General features: G+C 36.8%; 1 protein-coding gene and 1 long non-coding RNA gene across 2 annotated transcripts in view; one reads left to right on the forward strand and one right to left on the reverse strand.

Annotated features, from left to right (window-relative positions):
- LOC108514673 (calcium-activated chloride channel regulator 4) overlaps positions 1-19,358 on the reverse strand; it is a 34,925-nt gene that overhangs the window by 3,836 nt on the left and 11,731 nt on the right. The window contains exons 2-11 of the mRNA XM_017851070.1: positions 17,551-17,691; positions 17,265-17,412; positions 13,089-13,197; positions 11,412-11,589; positions 10,840-11,058; positions 9,206-9,433; positions 5,623-5,800; positions 4,161-4,267; positions 2,128-2,343; positions 1,274-1,541 (exon numbers count right to left, since the gene is read on the reverse strand). Of these exons, the coding sequence (XP_017706559.1) occupies positions 1,274-1,541; positions 2,128-2,343; positions 4,161-4,267; positions 5,623-5,800; positions 9,206-9,433; positions 10,840-11,058; positions 11,412-11,589; positions 13,089-13,197; positions 17,265-17,412; positions 17,551-17,691 (1,792 nt within the window). The remainder of the gene's footprint in view (positions 1-1,273; positions 1,542-2,127; positions 2,344-4,160; positions 4,268-5,622; positions 5,801-9,205; positions 9,434-10,839; positions 11,059-11,411; positions 11,590-13,088; positions 13,198-17,264; positions 17,413-17,550; positions 17,692-19,358) is intronic.
- LOC108514693 (uncharacterized) lies at positions 1,475-5,696 on the forward strand. Its single transcript, XR_001881301.1, has 2 exons — positions 1,475-1,564; positions 5,469-5,696. It is a non-coding gene; the product is annotated as an uncharacterized LOC108514693 (long non-coding RNA).

Raw genomic sequence — 19,358 nt, forward strand, 5'->3', positions numbered from 1 at the left:
GAATCTAGGGAAAGGGTCTTTAGGTATCACCCATCTGTGCAGACCATGGAGATAGAGAATGGCCAACACTGCATCTTGATTCCTACCAGCCAGACCTGGTATCTGATGCCCCAGTGATGAATCTTCCTCTCTTGTGGCAGTGCTAGCTGCCCCTGGGTCCCAGTTCTCAGGACTATATTTATACTGTGTTCCAGCTGTTGAGGATTACTCCTGCTTTATTTTCCTGCCAGAGACCCAAGTTCTATCACTTAATCGCATCTAGTTTGCTTGTGCTTCATCCTCTCCAGCCAGACTTTCTTGATGCTGTCCTCAGCCTCCTGAATGAGACCTTTCTAATTGGTGACAGACATTGGTTGCCTGGATGATAAACAATAATGATGACAAAAAATTATACGTATGGCCAGGCATGGTGGCTCGCTTCTGTAATCCCAGCACTTTGGGAGGCTGGGGTGGGAGGATACCTTAAGCCTAGGAGTTTGAGACCAGCTGAGGCAAGATAGTGAGACTTTTTCTCTTTTGTAGACCTTTTCTTTACAAAAAAAAATGTAAAGATTAGCTGAGCATGGTGGCACACACCTGTATCCCAGCTACTTGGGATGCTGAGATGGGAGGATTGCTGGAGCCTAGGAGGCAGAGGCTTCAGTGAGCTGAAATGGTGCTACTGAACTCCATCCAGCCTGTACGACAGAGTGAGACCTCATCTCAAAAAAACAAAAAACAAACAAAAAAATTCAACAAGCAAAACGTTTTATTTTATTTATTTATCAGGTATTTTTGTTGTTATTGAGACAGAGTCTCTCTCTGTTGCCCAGGCTGGAATGTGGTGTTATGATCTTGGTTCACTGCAACCTCTACCTCACAGGTTCAAGTGATCCTCCAACCTCAGCCTCCCAAGTAGCTGGGTTTACAAGTGTGTGCCACCACACCTGGCTAATTTTTTATACTTTTAGTAGAAAAGAGGTTTCACCATGTTTGCCAGACTGGTCTTGAACTTCTGACCGCAAGTGATCTGCCCACCTTGGCCTCCCAAAGTGCTAGGATTACATACCTGAGCCACTGTGCTCAGCCCCAAAACATTGATTGTTTACCACATGCAAGACATTTGCTAGGCACTCTGTAGGTTTTACCTAGATAAAATTTCCTGCTGGTCCTGCTGTTCCTCCTTAATCTGCATCAATTCTGTTGTCTGTCTTACTGCCCCACAATGCCACAGGGACTCACAACGTGCTGAATTAGGAAAATATTGGCTTATTCATAAAAACCTGTGAATTACCTGCACCATTATCCAAAAGCTCCAAAACTTCTGTATGTCCACTCTGTGATTCAATGACAGCAGTCACATTGGCTCCAAGAACAGGTACAAACCCTTGTAGAATTTCTGCGTAAACAATCATTGGGCTGGGGAAACTGTTTATGTCCTTATTCATTTTAGCATTCAATGTGATTGGAGGCACAGAAGAATTTGCTGCTCGAGAAGTTACTGTGATAGTTAATGTTTCTGGGTTTGCTTTGGCTTGAAGACTGTAGGCCCAAGTGCCCACCTAAAAGTTTCAACCAAAATATAGTAAGTATCCAAAGTCAAGCTACTTTCTATATTTCCATTATGTAATTCTAAATAAATTATATAATGGGGAGTAAGAATAAAGAGGTTTTTAAGGATGTTGAGGATAAACGGGTAAGGGCTGAGACAGTTCAGACAGAGCATGCCAAGTGGTATCATTCATGATGTGTACATTTTGCTACATCTCAATTGGAAAAAAATAAGTTTTAGAAGGTTTGCCTTGGTTTTGACCTTAGAGTCCACAGATTCATCAATCCTGGTAGGGTGAAAAAGGAAGGACCCTGTAGCTCTCTACCCACCAATTTGCATAGACTCTTCCTACATTTCCTTCTTAAAATTCTTCTCAGACTGTCTTGACTACCTTTTCTTCCTTCTTCTTGATACGTAAGTTCTTTTTTACTTTTTCCTACCATCATAATTTTAAGGACACAGGCATAGAAAGTACATACTATTTTATCTTAATTTTAAAGTTGATACAACCTTTGGTACTCACATGTATGACATTAAACAATTTATGTTCAGTTTTTTTAAAATGTTGACAGGAAGTCTAAAAGCTGATTGCTTACCTTTGCAGTTCCTGGAATACTGAGATAGGCCATTTTGGAAGTTGCATCCACTGTGAAATTTTCCATGATTGTTCCATTGGGATCCCAGAGAGAAATACTGGGAGGCAGACTGTTCCATGTGATGAGAAAGAATGTGTCCTTTCCCACTGTACTGTCAATTATGACAGTGTCGTTCATCCAGGGATTACTGTTCAGTGTTAATCCCTTACTTTCAAGCTGTTTAAATAGATTTCAAAATTAATTGAAAAGACAGTAATTTTATTCTTTTTAAAGATGGTTTTAAATTTCTGGCCTGAGAACAAGCTTATAAATGGCAAACCACCTTAGACTTGTGATCTCTCTGCAAGCTGGTGATGATATGACAGTTATCAACTAAAAAGTGAGGAAGTAAGAGACTTAGAGCAGAAGCATGGGTTTTACAGTCATGAATATGACCTTACTGTTTTTTTCCCGGTTGTCTTGGCAAGCATTCATGGATATTATCCTGATAATGGAATTTTGAAATAATTTTTTCACACAGATAGAGGGAGTAGCACTGGACAGTAAATATATTCAACAGAGTGCAAACTGATACATAAAGGTTGGAATCCTGAGAAGAGAGGAAATTGAAGATAGAACCTTTTTTTGAGAGGAGCTTTAAAGAAAGCTTTTCAACTTTTTGTTGATAACTCTTAGTCCAGGAGAGCCAACCATTTTTGTTTAGTTACTTATTTTTTAAAGTGACAAAGAAATATGCATATATTGTGGAACGGCTAAATCAAGTGGATTAACATATGCATTACCTCACATACTCTTTTTTTTTTTTTTTTTTTGTGGTGAGAATGCATAAAATCCACTTAGTGTTTTTCAAATATACAATACATTGTTGTAACTACAGTTGCTATGTTGTATAGCGGGTTTCTTGGTGTTCCTACCATCCATTTAAAATAAACAGAACACAAAATAGTATCTTCAGAATCAGTTTTCTCTCCTTGTCAATTTCAGTCACTATAATCATCATTTTCTCAGTCAACGATGATGGCAACCTCAGAAATGACCTTTATTATCCTTTAGCTTATTCTCTACACAGTAGCAGGCTATATCTCACACCAATTTTTAACTTGTTTGCAGGATATATCTATAGACCAGATGTGCAAACCAATCTGCACATACTCTAAGCTCACATCCTATAACTTCCGTTCCTTTCATTGTTGAGAAGTAGAGGAAAATAGGTTTGTTTAGGGATCATGGCAAGTTTTAATATAGGCAGTGAGTTGATGAGCTGGAAAATACAAGACAGAAATCTTGATATAAAGTGACATGACATAGACATGTAGGAATGAAGACAAACATTTTTGTAAAATGTATTTTGAGAGAAACTGGCTATGCTCACATGGGACGTGAAGAAAGAAGAATCAAAGTTTACTCACAGTTTTTGAATCTAAGTAACAGAAAATGGTGGTGCTATTAAGACCCAGATGAGCAAAAGTGTTAAGTTCAGAAGACAGGTGAATAAAAAAGCCACTGAAAAAAGTGGTTGAAGAGGTGACAGAAGCCCTATGTTTGTAGCTAGACAATGATTATTCACGCCTTCTTTCTCCTGCTTAATTTATTTCCAAGATACACTCCTTCCATTTCCCAACCAGGTTCTTGAGTTCATGTGTCTAAATCTATTTCATAGAAGAAGTTCAGTGTGGAGACAGCTTCAAGCATGAGCTTTTAAAATGCATTCATTGAAAATGGGTGCTTTATTTTGGAAAAGGTCAATTTTGGTGAAATATTTGGCATTATTACATTGTAATGTCATTTCTTAACCAGACCTGTGGCAATAGGAAAAGAAACAGTATGTCTGCTACTTCACCATTTATTTTACTTTTATTTCACCAATTAATTTGGCTATAGCTAAAGGGTAATTTCTATTTAAGATTAAAGTTTAGATTTTAATTAAAAATTACTTTGAGAAAAATATGGAACTCAAAACTTATAACCACCAAATTTTTTTTCTTTGTTATGGCAAAGGTAAACATGAAAACCCAAGGAATGAGAACTCTGACCTGAAGGGACTTCTGGGAGAGTTCAGTATTTCCTGATGTAAGGGCCCCAAAAGCATCAATGAGGCCATTGTTCTGGGCTTTACCTGAAGCATAAAAATGACGTCCTCCTAAAATGTAAATGCATTAATTAGACTGCTTTCTAGAAAATAAATATGTATATTTTAGTGATTATTAAGGTAACAGTTAAAACAAACTCATAGTTTCAGTATGTGTTATTAAAATAGACCAAAAGCACATAGTTGTACAGATTAATTCTGAAATGCTCATTTTAAAATGTCATAACTAGGGAATGAAAGCTACCATAATACCTCATTATCAAAATCTTAGCTAGCTAAAATGCATGATAATTATAGAATATGAAAGATGTTACAATTCCATGTATTAAAGCTCACAAACTTTACACAGCCCTTTTAGAGAATCTTTTATTTCTAACAAAATTGACTCAGATATTTCAGCCAGTGTAGGTTTGTGAAATCTTTTGTTAAAAGATTGTTAATCCTTTATTTTAGTTCTAACAAAGTTGACTTTCAGATATTTCAGCCAGCGTAGACCAAAATCAGAAAATTAGAAAGCTGAAAGAGCTGCTATATTTAGTTATCCTCACAATAACTGGCAATGAGCAGATAGAAAAATGGAAAGCAAGAGTGATAAATCCAAAAAAGTACTACTTTTAAGGAGCTACTTGGCACAGAAATAAATTTTACAATGGCCATGAAAGGACTTTGAAATGATATGATTTTGCATAATTAAGCATTAAAAAGCAAGCATATATTTAGTACCATTAGAAGCCAATTCAACAGAATTTATACTCATATCATAAATTATATATTCTCTACTGAGTTTAAGAAGGTATTGGAAACACGTAATCCATTTTCATCACGTCTGTGTGTCTGAAATAACAGCTACCATAGTTAATGCTTATGTAAAAACTTTGTTATTTAGATCTTTTCAGCCTGAGTTTCTGTTAATCACATACACCCACCCCACAGCTTATGCTCTGGTCTCACGGAGTTTTCACCATTCCCTCCATGTGCCTTGCACTGTCACCCCAACATGATGTTTTTTGCTCACGACTTGATCATCTTTTCTTAGCCCCTTTTTCTTCCCAGAGAAATTCAACACCTTGTTCAAAGCCCAGCTCAGAATTCAGCTAGTTTCTCATGCTTCCTTTCCCTGGCTCTGTACAACTGTAGTAAAGCTAATGGCTTCCTCTGCTCACACAGAACTTTATTTTTCTATATTCCTTCTGTTATGAAGGAATGTTATCTGATTATGTTATTTCATTAACAGTTTTATTTGTCTCTCCAGCCAACTGGACTCCAAGTGCCACGAGAACAGAGATTGGGTCTGGTCCCCAGCTTCAGTACCTTCAGGGCAGAAACTCAAGAGAAGTTGTTGAACTGTCAGCCTTTACATGTATGCATTGCTATTGAAGGCCTGGAATAAATGGAACATGTTTTACCTGTTATCTTGCTCATCTCTATTACTGCTTCTTCAGCAGCTGTTCCCAAAGCAATAAAATGAACAATGGCCCCACTTTGTTTCACTTCATCAATACAAGAACTTGCAGTGTGGTCCTCCCCATCAGTCAGCAGCACTACTTCAGATCCATCGAGGTGGGGGCGTAGCTCTCCAATGACCTGCAAACATAATTCAGAGCACAGTGACCAACAGGCATTCCTAGATCAAATAGACAAATGGGAAATCAGAAAAAAATTACAGAGAGAATAAACACAAGTTATGCAAAATAGAAGAGATAGCCTCTATTTTAAAATAAAGAATTTTCAATCAACAATTCTTGGGGGATGTTAAACGTGAAAATTTTTTTAAACTCCCAGCTGCAGGGAGTATTTATTTAAATGAATTTGGTGGGACCAGGCTTTCGAAAATCATCTAGACTAAATGAAAATATCTCAACCTGGGAAACTCAGGTCAACCAGATACCAAAGGTATAATCACAGTATATGACATTAGTGTTCTGGTTTCTTTGACTGGACTACCTTCTGACAGACAAGCCTTCAGTTTATGAAGTCTCTTGCACTTAAAGCTAGATGCATTAAGAATCCACTTCAACATTTTAAAAAGTCAGTGATTACAAATTAGTAAACCCTCAGTATGCTTATAAAGAAAAAAACACAGAAAGTTCTAAGCATGTGGGCTTGTTATGCAACTTTCATTTACTTCTGATAATAACTGGCACAGAACTAAGCATATTGGTGATGCTCAAAGAATATATTAAAATTATATTAAGTTCAATTTGTAGCTTGAATCCTTGTCCTAAATGCCAAACAGTTTGAAACTCAAAGTTTTGAAACTAGATGCCTGTAAAAGAGGATAAAGAGAACTTAGCCCAGGATGACAACTATGTTTCATTTTCTTTGACAGTTTTAATTGGTGGTGGCATCTTGGAGCACCATTTTGAGACCTTGAGTTCAGGCCAAGAGGTGAAAAATAACAGATTATTAGTGGCTTTCTTTGGCATGGAGTGGAGGTGTGTGTGCAGATTTGCAGAAGAGGGTTTAATGTAGAAATCCCTTGAAAGTTGGTATCAGGGAACAAATTTACCACCCTTATTTCAATTTTGCATGTTTTGAAGCAAAGAGTGACTAATACACATATTGCAATATATGGGAAATATTCTCTGACATGCATTGAAACCAAATGGAAAGATAGGAAAATGTTTTTATACATTTATGGCATTTGTAGCATCTCTATCACACTTCTCCCATGCATTTAAGTATAAAATGAAGATCCAAAGATGAAACAGAGTTCTCTCTTTCACCTCTCCTTTTCTTGCATGAGGTTATTTGCCAAGTATTTACAATGTGCCAGTCACTGTGCTGGGGATTCAGTAGGAACTACATTCCTACATTCATATATTAATAAATAATTGGGTTCAATTTAACAATGTTTATGGAGCTCTGTGTCAGAGACTGAGGAGATCTAGAGATGAACCACAAAGACAAAACTAATATGTATTTACCACAGAATATTCTATAGTTCAAGAGAAATAACAATGTACTGTTACAGTTTACTGAACATTTGCTATGTATTAACCATGTTTTATACATTGTATAATTTGATCCAACTCCAGGCTCCCAAAATGTCTTCCTATTACCACTTTTACTGCCTACAATTTATTTTATTCAGGGCAATTGTAATCGTCTTCCTGGAACATAAATTGATTATCAAATTCTGATACTTTAAACCCTCCAAGAGCTTTTTGTTGTGCTTAAAACAAAATACAAGCCTCATATTTTTTGAAGTTTTCTAAGATCTATCATGTCTACCTCTCCAACCACATTTCATACCCCCTCATTTGCCAAACTCCAGTGCCAGTAGCTTCTATAATTTCTTAGAATAATCTAGTTTTTTCTCACCTTTTTCTAAGGAACTTTTGCACTTTCTTTTCTATCTGAACCACTGGCTTCTTCTCATCCTTCAAATCAGAGCTTAAATGTTACTTTTTAGAGAAGACTCATTGGCCTCTCCACCCAAAGTAATTCTCCTTTCCCTGTTACTCTGTCCCATTGCCCTGTTTCATTTATTCACAACACTATCTACATAATCTGCAATTCTTGTTTTTATCTATCTATTTATTATCTGTTCCCCACTTATATATACATACCACAAGAGTGAAAAAGCTTTGCTTGGTGAATAAATTAAAGCATGTTCATATTTTGAATAAATTAAAACATGAGCAACCCTATGTATCCTATTTTACTGATGAGATAATTGAGGACTAGAGAGGATAAGAATCATGTTTAGGGTCACAAAGCTGATAAGTGACAATTGTGATTTGAATGTAGGACTTCATGTTACAAACCTAAACTAAAATGTCATGCAATTCATGGAAGAGACACATTCAGTTGGATTGGGAGTAAAAGGGAAGTTACATGAAGGAGAAAGGATTCTGAAGGATTGGTAGAATTTTAACATGCAGAGATGGGAGAACAGGAAGCATTTTAAGTAGAGGAACTTGCATGGTGCAAAGGTTTTGAGGCTGTTAGTACACAGGGGACTTGGAGAACAATGTGTGTAGTAAGTTGGTTGGAGGATAGAGCATCGAGAGGGGAGAATGGAGTAAATAAGGCAGGAAAGATAAATGATGGCAATTTTACTGGGTGGGGGAGACTTTTTAGTAATATCAGACTGAGAAATTGAAACAATTTTGTAGACTGTAAAGAGACAGTGAAGATTTCTAAACAGTAAAATGACATAATTTATATTAATTGTGAGCTCAAGATGACCATTTGGCTAAAATAATATTCATAATAATTATACATATATTTACTAATTATTATAAATGTATACTTATAATAAATTATATATTTAGTATATATAATATATGAAGTAGATATTTGCTACATAATATAGTAAACATTGTTCTAAGTATGTAAATGTATCATTTCATGTAATCCTTATAATTATTCTATGAGGTAGGCATTCCTATTTCCTATATTGTATAGATAAGACAGAGTCCAAAGAGACTGAAAGGTTAGCCTAAGATTATGTGGTTAGTAAGTAGCACATACAGTACTCTGATGTCAAAGTTCATGCTCTAACTCATATGGCTTACCCTAAATATGACTCACAGTCTTGCTACATCTGCTGTAAGAGGTATAATAAATAGTTTGCCCTAGCTGAATGTTACAGAAACTCAAATGAGAACTAGTTTAAAGTGGAATAATACTATACCATCTGTGTCACTGCCCCAAAAGTTGATGACTTTTGCATCCAAGCACACTTATTTAACTAACATTTACTGAGTACTGACTACTGCATGGTAACAAGACAGCAAAGTCCATGACTTCCTTGGGCCTGTAAGTGAGTGGCAAATTGATAGTCATTTATTCACCCATGGGTTGTTCATTGATTCACTGATCCACTAAAACATCAAGAGAACTTTTTTCTATATGTTTAGTCCTGTGCTTCTTAGGATTAATTATGTTAAAATAAGGCAGCAAGTATGTGCAGTAGCACTTAACATGAAAATGTCCTGAAAAGAAACAAAAACCAAAATATATTTGCAGTACAATTTTCACCTGAAATGCGGATTTAATTCCAGAGCAGATGGAAGTTCCTCCCGAAGCGTATGTAGGTAACCATGCCAAGAGTGTGTTTCTTTCATCACTGCTTATTATTTGGATTGGCTTATTTACAATAGTGGCAGTACTATCAAAGTGAACCATCCCCACCCAGGATCCATTTTCAACAATCTGCAGCAGGAAATATTTTGCTGCTTGGTTCATTTGATTTAGGCGGTCATAACTCTAGATCAAAAAGACAAGAAAAACAAACAAGTGATTTTGACTGGAAAATAATAGACAATCACATAAAGTGAATGGACAGAATTTATTGGTAACATTTTCTATGATGGTAATCGATGTTGTTAAAGGAAGCAATTATCAAATTTGTAATTGATAAAATTTAAAAAATGGTGGTATGTATTATGGGACACATATTGTGTAGTAAGGAGCACAGGTTTTTATTTACAATTGATTCTTGACTGCTAAGTATCCAAGTGAGGGGTGGAAGGTAGGGTGGGGATTGAGTTGAAATTGGGGTGAGGATACACATCTGAGAGACTGTCTAATTACTCTTGGGAGCTCCTGTGCTTGTTGTCTTCAGATAAAACCATACCCCCAAGCCTATAAATCAAACCGGATTATTGTAGACTCCAACCAGAGACTGGAATCACTCCATCCACTGGAAACTAGACTGCCCAAAAGGTAATACTTACTCAAGCTTCATTTTAAGTTTGGAGAGGCCAAGGCCCTATCTTCTCACTTGCTCCTTCTGTTCCTAACCTCTCACTGCCACCTTTCCACCGATGGGTTAATTGAATTGGCTCTTTGGTAACCCTCAGGACCCGGCCATTTTTCAGAGGTGATTGTCTAGGATATAAGCTTCTTCATGCACTTGTCTTCTCCAGTCCTTATCACTATACTGATCTGTGTTACTCCCCGCCAACTTATGCCCAAATTTCCTTCTGAACTCCCTGAACCAAATCACAATGAGAAACTTCTACATCTTCATTTTACATGCTCTCTCCACTACCCACATTGTTGTGGCTCAGTTCCTTCCACTCTATCATTCTCTGCCCTTTTTAATACCTCCCTCATTTGCTGAAGACCTTATTCCTATTCTTCAGCAGGCTTTGCTCTGCCTTAAATGTGGCATCCTTCTGGTTTCTTATCACATTGCACCCACTTGTTTGCTGTCCATTCATTTCAACAATTATTTATTGATTACCCCATGTGATTAACTTTATTCTAGGAAATGGGGATAAAGATGAATAAGACATAGTTCTAAGTCCTAGAGGATCTCCTAGGCTAGTGGAAGAGAAATGTGTAACGTAAATATAATATGCAGTAATAGAGGTATGCACAGAGCATTGTTGGGAAACAGTAGAAGGGCTTTAACCAGCCTAGAAGTCCAGTCCATTTTCTGGAGGAATCCAAGGAGGAAGTGACCCTTGGATTAGGTATTTTTAATTATATTCACATCTTTCTTTTACTATGGTATTTTGCTGCAGTATCTTGAAGTCATGATCATGGGCAATGATGGTACTTTATGCCACCATGCAATTTAGAACAATCTAGGTGCAGACAGAGTTCAGTGTGTTCTCAGATCTTCAAATATCCCACATCACTATATCCAGAAAGAGTGAACCTACCCCCATGCTTCCAGACTTATCAAGAACTAAGCACACAATTCTTTGACTGATCTTCAGCAATGAGAAGACAGGTGGAGGAGGTGGTGTCACCATGGGTATGGTGTTATTAAAATCCTCAGAACTGCTAATCACCTCCCATGTACTTCTAAAATTGCACTTTTTGTTTTGTAGGCTTGGAGCTTCTTGATTATGGGTTTTTTCTTTACAGAATTCAACAACCTAAACGGTTAATAAAATAAAAAATAATTTTAATATACCATGCATTTAAAAATCAAACTACAAACCTGAAAAAATTTAAAATGCCTTCTGCAGATATGTTGTTTGTTGCATGAAATATCATTTACTGAGCATCAATATTACAATAAGGTAGATTTACCATAATAAGAATAATGGTAACAGTAATAACAGACAACACCAGATAGCACTAGTTCAGCACATACTATGTGTCGGCCAATATTCAAAGAACTCTATATCAATATATGTAATCCCCAGGTCACCTGAACAGATACTTTAAAAACATGACAATATGTCATTTGATTATAAATTCTGGAAGCAATTATCAGCATACTTACAGAATCAATACTTTGCGTAAACATTATGGATGCTTTCTCTGTTTGCACCTTATCAGGAAAGAATTGACAATCTTTTTCATACAGTTTTGTTTTAGAATCAATTCTGCATGTTCTAGTAATACAGCTGCTTCCTTGACACTTATAAACTCTATTTATACCAGAGATACCTGCGGAACACCTGAAAATACATGACAGTTAATCTCTGAGGCAACCGAATCATTAACACTTATAGAAATCTTAAGAGGTTGTATTCATGATGACCTTTATATCAAGATGTTTATTCTATGAGTACTATGTCCTTCCTATCCTGGCAGTAGAGTTTAAGGGTTCCAATCAAAGTAATTATCTATTTTTTAAGAAATTCTAGAGGGAAATTTTAAGTGGGGCCTCCAGATAAACATAATGGTTGAGTTCTCTCCTTGTATTAAAGCTGCTGATCTCTTGCTCAGACATCTCTCCTGCTGGTCTTTTGGTGGTAAATATGCTATAGGGACCTGGATAAGAGAACTTTTGAGACAATTTACTCTGAGTACCACTTTAGCTTGAAGTTCTTTGTAGATTTCTTCCCAAAGAAGATATTCCCAAAAGAAAGGTACATGGGATAGACACAAGTCTTATTACTCAAAGAGTATTTTTATCCAAAGGGAAATGTGATTGGAAGTGAAGAGGAGGTACTGCCAAGAATCCCATGGTAGAATAAAAAATGTTGGAGACATTTCAGACATATGTTTTATGGCATGTAATTGACCACAGGTGGCAGTGATTACAACAAATATGCTGAGATGTGAACATATTTTGCCTTTTCAATAGGCTTTCAGTACAAATTCAGGAAATGATGAATAGTTTTTATTCTGTTATTTAGGGAGTCTCATAAATATGTCGATGCTTCTACTGCTCCCAAACTAGGTCGACATGATGAAACTATCTATGTGGAAAATCATGATGAATATTCTGCAGCAGCTGTTATACATCTAAGGGGAGTATGACATAAACAAATGCAATAAATGTAATACTCTCTAAAAGATGTGCCTGAAAATTGGTGCAATGGGGCAGAGGAAGGACCTTGACTGAAATCATATACCTTTCAGTTCTCACATTAGTGTCAAGTCCCGAGCCCCAGCAGGACATCTACATTGATGAGGCGATAGCACCAATTTTAATTTTAAACCGATTCTTCCCAACCATTGGATCATAGAATCAAAAGGAGATTCTATTATTAACTGTGATGCTAGATGGTATTATAAAATAACCTTTATAAATCTCCAAGAAGTTCCTGCTTGGCTCCTTGAAGCTGCCTCATTTCTTACTCAGTCCACATTTAGCACCACTTAACCATGTTTGTGCATTCTTGTGTAATGTGAATAACTTTGATCTTATCCCAGCATATTGTAAATCCATTTACATGCCCAACTTCAATGCAAGTGAGTTCTGGAAGCTATGGCAGAGAAGTATAAAATATGTCAAATTGTCAACCGAATGCTTGCCATTGAAATTATGTATGTTTTAAATAGCAATTGACTACTTAAAGATACACTTTGTAAAAAAACAAAAAAAAACCAAAAACATTGTTTTGTGACATATTGTCGGCATTAAGAATGATTTTGAAAGATATCAAAGGGAGGAAAATAAGAACGGATAAAAGCCTGAAGTCAGTTTAGAAAATTTAAGTAGCCATGCCTTGTTGCTTCGATTTTGTTTGACTTAGCACGGTAGAAAGGCTGATCTTCATTGTACTCATCAAACACTCCCCACCGGAGGTGAGCCCACTCATGGACAAACAGTCTGCCTGTGGGAAAGCATTTCAAATACATGATCATAATTCAAGTGACACATTTTGTATCAAAATATTTTAAGAAGCTTCTCTTTCAATTATAAAATATATTTAGATTTCAGTTTTCAACAACTATCAACATTTATATTTCAGTGTATAAAAAAGCCTATTGCATTAAATTACATTATATTATATATTATGCTATATTAAGTAATATATTATCTTCTTATTCCACAACATGTTAAATCAATGAAACAATAAGGGAGGATATGCTATGGACCGAGTGGACTGGGATTTGTGTTTTGGTTCTTGGGGGTAAAAAGTCTTAGTACAATGGTTTATGGTTCTCCAAATTATAACCAACATAATCAGATATACAGTACATCTCTTGCACCAAAATACCATGTGAATACAATTAGAAAAAAAAGTCTAAAAATGCTCCCTATCATGATTTAAAAAAAAAATTGGGAAACACTATTATGGGCCAAATACAATTCTGGGGATGTTAAAATGAAGGAATTCATTTATGGTACTTAAGACATGTTAGCATTAATTATATGAAACAATTACTAATTATATATACATTCAATGCAATACTAGGTATTAAAAAAATAAAGATGTGTGAGATTTAGTCCTTCACTTGGGAAGTTTTGAGAGAGGGAGTTCAAATAAAATTTTTTTAAATAAGAATTTTGCAATAAATGGAGGAATAAAAGTAAATTCACAGCTTGAGATGCTGAAAGAAGGAAAGTGGAACTTTCATTTTAGCAATGTTGAGAAAAACTTCAGAGGAAACAGAGATGGAGAAGGAGAGATTGGAAGTAAAGTCTCTTCTGCTACAATGTGTGTTACTGTAGCTCAAACGACCTCATATGAATCTGAAAATAGGAGGAAAATACACCATAGTACCATAGTATGAAGAAGTCATCTTCTTTCTTTCTTTCTTTCTTTCTTTCTTTCTTTCTTTCTTTCTTTCTTTCTTTCTTTCTTTCTTTCTTTCTTTCTTTCTTTCTTTCTTTCTTTTTCTTTCTTTCTTTTTTTCTTTCTTTTCTTTCTTCCTTCCTTCTTCCTTTCTTTCCTTTCCTTTCTCTCTCTCTCTTTCCTTCCTTCCTTCCCTTCCTTCCTTCCTTCCTTCCTTCCTTCCTTCCTTCCTTCCTTCCTTCCTTCCTTCTTCCCTCCCTCCCTCCCTTCCTTCTTTCTTTTTCTTCTTTCTTCCTTTCTCTCTCTCTCTCTCTCTCTCTCTCTCTCTCTCTCTCTCTCTCTCCTTTTTATGAGACGGAGTCTTGCACTGTTGCCTGGACTAGAGTGCAATGGTGCCATCTCGGCTCACTGCAGCCTCCGCCTCCTGGGTTCAAGTGATTCTCTCGCCTCAGCCTCCCGAGTAGCTGAGATTACAGGCACCCACCACCACGTTCAGCTGATTTTTTGTGTTTTTAGTACAGATGGGGTTTCACCACGTTGGCCAGGCTGGTGTTGAACTCCTGACCTTGTGATCCACCCGCCTCAGTCTCCCACAAGTGCTCGGATTACAGGCGTGAGCCACCGTGCCCAGCCGTCATGTTTCTTTTTTAAGTCTTTGTTATTCAAACTGTGGTTCTGGACCACATCCATCAGCATCACCGGGAGCTTGTTAGAAATGCAGAATCTTGTATAACTCCCCAGTGCAATCCCTCCCTCCTCCCCACTCCCCATGATAGGCCCCAGTGTGTGATGTTCCCCTTCCCGAGTCCAAGTGATCTCATTGATGGGTGCTGACGAGTTGATGGGTGCAGCACACCAACATGGCATAAGTATACATATGTAACAAACCTGCACGTTATGCACATGTACCCTAGAACTTAAAGTATAATAAAAAAAAAATTGGAATAAATATAGAAAAATATAAAAGAAAAAAAAAAAAAAGAAATGCAGAATCTTCAGGCCACCCTTTGCTTACAGAATCAGAAGCTGCATATTAACAAGGTCCCTAAGTTACTCTTCTACATAATGCACTTTAAAAACACTGGTTTCAGGTTTCCTAGGCAAGTGGAACCAGGTTCGTGGGAGCAGAATTAGAACCTTCAGTAGGAAAGGAAAAAGCCCTCACATCAGCTACTGCAGTAGGAATCTGGTGCATGTTAAGAAAAATTTAAAACTCCCTGTACCTGGCTGTCTTCTCAGAGAGTTCACTCAGACTCGATTCCTTCTCAGGTTTCCCTGCCTCCCATGCCCACCTTAAAAGCAACCCTTTTGTCTTAGAATTCCATTCCTGTCTACATCATTGTCTCATTTCCAGCTAGCTCTGTTCCTGTTTCTAGTAACATTTTCTCTCTCACCCTCTTCACACTGTGTGTGTGTGTGTGTCGTGTGTGTGTGTGTGTGTACTTTTAATATGCGCTATGGCAGCCTCTAGCCATACTGCATTGCTTGCCTGGGTGATCTAAATGATCTATTGTGATTGTTGGTGTTGTTATCATTATTATTACAAAATTGCATAGATTTTGAGAGCTCTCTTACTAATCTTATTTGTCCAAAAACCTTATTGCTTTTTAGGACATTGAGGAATGTGAGTTTTTTACATAAATGCACATATCACATTATGCATTTGTGAAAAGGAAGAAAGACCTGTCTAAGAAGAAGGGGAGACCTGTCAGTAATAGAATAGAGTTTAGGTGTGGGATATGGGAAAAATCAATAACTGATATGGGGACACTGAACTTACAAATTGGAGGAGCCTTTCTGTTCTAAGAAAGGTGCAGGTAGAGAAGATGTAGGTGGTAATAAGTTTGGAAATAGAGAGGAAGAATGTAGAGACCTCTGTTTTATCAATCAGGACATTAATTGATGGGATTAAGAAGAGTGCCTAGAGATCTTGAGAAAAATGGTAGAAGTTTTAGAACAGCTGCTACAGGAATTGAGAGAGAGAATTGAGAAGAGCTGAGTAAAAATATTGTTGAGTAGCTTTGAGTGCTTCACTGAGCTTGGAAGTGTGTCTTTATAATCATGTCAATTAGTTTTATAATTTTCTTCAACATTCTTGAAAACATGACAGGATCTAAGAATAAAGTAGATGGATAATTCAGAAGATTTAGTAAATTGAATGAAACATAAGGATATGAGTGGTAAGAGAATTGAGCTATTTATACTTGTAGTTGAAGTGACTGATTTTGCTGGACATGCCAGGTGGAAAGAAAGTATAATTAAAAGGGCACAAAGGATTAGAGGTGCCAAGGAAAACAAACATGGTCAGGATAATGTACAGGGAAGAGTTAAGATTGGGACATAAGGAGATGATGGAACTTTCAAGACTGGAGAGGGGAACTGGTCCAGGTAATGAATAGGACCAGATCTAGCTGAATGTTTGGCAGAGACCAGAGACTTGATGAGTGTTCAATGAACAGTAATAGAAGAGGGTAATTCTGGGGTATGGGGATTCAGGAAGGGTCCCATTTAATAGTGACACATGTGTAGAGCCCTCCTTTAATAATGATTTGCATTTTTGTCTGTAAAATGCACTTTTGTTGTTTTGACAAATTATTTTAACATTTAGATTGAACTAGATGACATTGTCATTTTTATAGGTCAAAATGATCAGTTACAGACAATGTCATCTGTTTCAATGGAATAGATTGATATTATCAGCAACTGGTAGCCTAGGAGTGTTTTCTCTTGACCAGTAACTGGCAACATGACTCTTTCCAGATTACTATACATCTGGCTTTCATGTAGCTTACCTGTGATTTGTTAATAACCAGCTATGGGAGAACTGGAAAATTAAAATGTAAAAGCATGCCTTAAGAAAACATTTATTATTGCTTTTCTCTGTTTATATTTTTGTAGACACTGTACTGAGTACATTTATCTGGATTCTTTAGTTTAATGTAGAACAAATATTTTACAAGGTAGAAACTCCTCTCTTTGCCATTTTATAGGGAATAAGCACAGAGACAGTAGGTCACTTGTTTAAGGTCACACACAGCTAGTAAGTAGGGGAGCCAGGATTTGATTCTATAGACTTTGGCCCCATGGCCTGCACACTTAACCTGCGTAGAAAGTTGTATGCTGCAATCATTGCAAGATTACTTTTTAACCAAAATTTCTACCTGGTGGTCCATATTCATTTTGTTTTTTTCCAAGTAGAAAGTCAGGGGTGAAGTGAATGTGTTCGCCTTTCTCTCCACATTCTGTGAACTGCTTGGTGTATGGTTCATCTCTACCTGGGAGCGTAGGTGGTGCAACTATAACATCAGCCTGAAAGTGTTGAAGAAGGTTGTTAAACATGAACAATAAAAAAGATAATATTCAGTTAGAAAGACTCTTAAATAATTTGTGGCAAAAATGGGTAATATCAGAAAATATAATTTTTTAAGAGAAGATTTTGACACTTACATGTTTATAGTTTTCATGTTTTGGCCTTTTGTACTGAGGATTTTCCTTCCAATTTTCAGGAATTAATATAGATACATTTTTGAAAAAAAATCTTCTTTCTGTGGCTTCAAACAGGTAAGTAGAAGCTGTAGTGACCATATCCTGTCATTAGAGGAAAAAAACGTGTGAGGATGGCGAAGTTAGAGTGAACTAAATTAGCAGAGTTTTGTGACAGGCATTTCCGAACTTAAGAGTGGACAGAAAAGCAACAGACTGATGAGCAGGGTCTCTGCCCCATTATTCTAACTCTGCCACCTGTCAACCAAAAACCGTCACTTAATCCTGCATGTTGAAAGCCTCCTCAGTCTTCTGTAATCCTGCCTTAAAAGGCAAATGATTGTATTTGGCATTAAGAGAAATTGATTAATATGAATATGTACATGGACTTTGGAGTCATTTATGTGATTCCAATACTAATGTTAGTATCTTCTAGGTGACAGATCTTGGTTGATGTATGCAATACTCCAAATCTCAGTTTCCTCATCCTTCAATGGACTATTACTATCTATCAGTATGGTTGGCATAGAAATGGAACTCTACAAATAGGAAATCTTAAAACTGTTTGATATCATTACTATTTATAAGAAATCTTAGTAGAAAACAGCCTTGGTTGATGCAAACTGAGGAGGATACTCTATAGAAATGGGTCATTGAAGAGGTTTCCCATCCCAACCTTAGGAGAAGCAGCTGGGTTTGGAGCCTGTGTGGGTGATAAAAAAAAAAAAAAAAAAAAAAAAAAAAAAAAAAAAAACCCATAGTAGAGGAAAAACTTTGATTACAGAACTGTTGCTCTACCACCAATCTGAAAATAATATCATCTTATATTCAGAACTATGAACTCACATACAAAGACAAATAAGAAAAATAGTCCCTCCCAGGAGAAAGCAAACTACTTGGAAAACATATTTCAGCATATCATCTATGAAAACTTCCCCAACCTTGCTAGGAGGCCAACAGTCAAATTCAGAAAATACAGAGAACTCCTGAAAGACTTTACACAAGAAGATCATCCCCAAGACACAATCATCAGATTTTCCAAGGTTGAAATGAAAAAAAGAGTGTTAAAGGCAGCTAGAGAGGAAAGGGCAGATCACCTACAAAGGGAACTCCATCAGGCTAACAGTGGACCTCTCAGCTGAAACCCTACAAGCCAGAAGAGATTGGGAGCTCATATGGTTTTGCTGTGTCCTCATCCAAATCTCATCTTGAATTGTAGTTCCCATAATCCCCACGTGTTGTGGAAGGGACCAGATGGAGACAATTGAATCGTGGGGTGGTTTTCCCCTTCCTGTTCTTGTGATGTAAGTTCTCATGCGATCTGATGGTTTCATAAGGGGCTTCCCCCTTCCCTCAGCTCTTATACTTCTCCTTCCTGCTGCCATGTGAAGAAGGACATGTTTGCTTCCTCTTCTACCATGATTGTAAGTTTCCTGAGGCCTCCCCGCCATGCTGAACTGTTAATTAAATCTTTTCCTTTATAAATTACCAGTCTCAGGCATGTCTTTATTAGCAGCATAAGAATGGACTAATACTGGGGCATTTATTCAGCATTCTTTTTTTTTTAATTTATTTTTTATTTTTTATTTTTTATTATACTTTAAGTTCTAGGGTACATGTGCATAACGTGCAGGTTTGTTACATATGTGTATTTGTGCCATGTTGGTGTGCTGCACCCATCAACTCGTCAGCACCCATCAATTCATCATTTATATCATGTATAACTCCCCAATGCAATCCCTCCCCCCTCCCCCCTCCCCATGATAGGCCCC

This window comes from Rhinopithecus bieti, unplaced genomic scaffold, assembly GCF_001698545.2.
Source record: "Rhinopithecus bieti isolate Rb0 unplaced genomic scaffold, ASM169854v2 scaffold_1467, whole genome shotgun sequence".
Classification (NCBI taxonomy): Eukaryota; Metazoa; Chordata; class Mammalia; order Primates; family Cercopithecidae; genus Rhinopithecus; species Rhinopithecus bieti.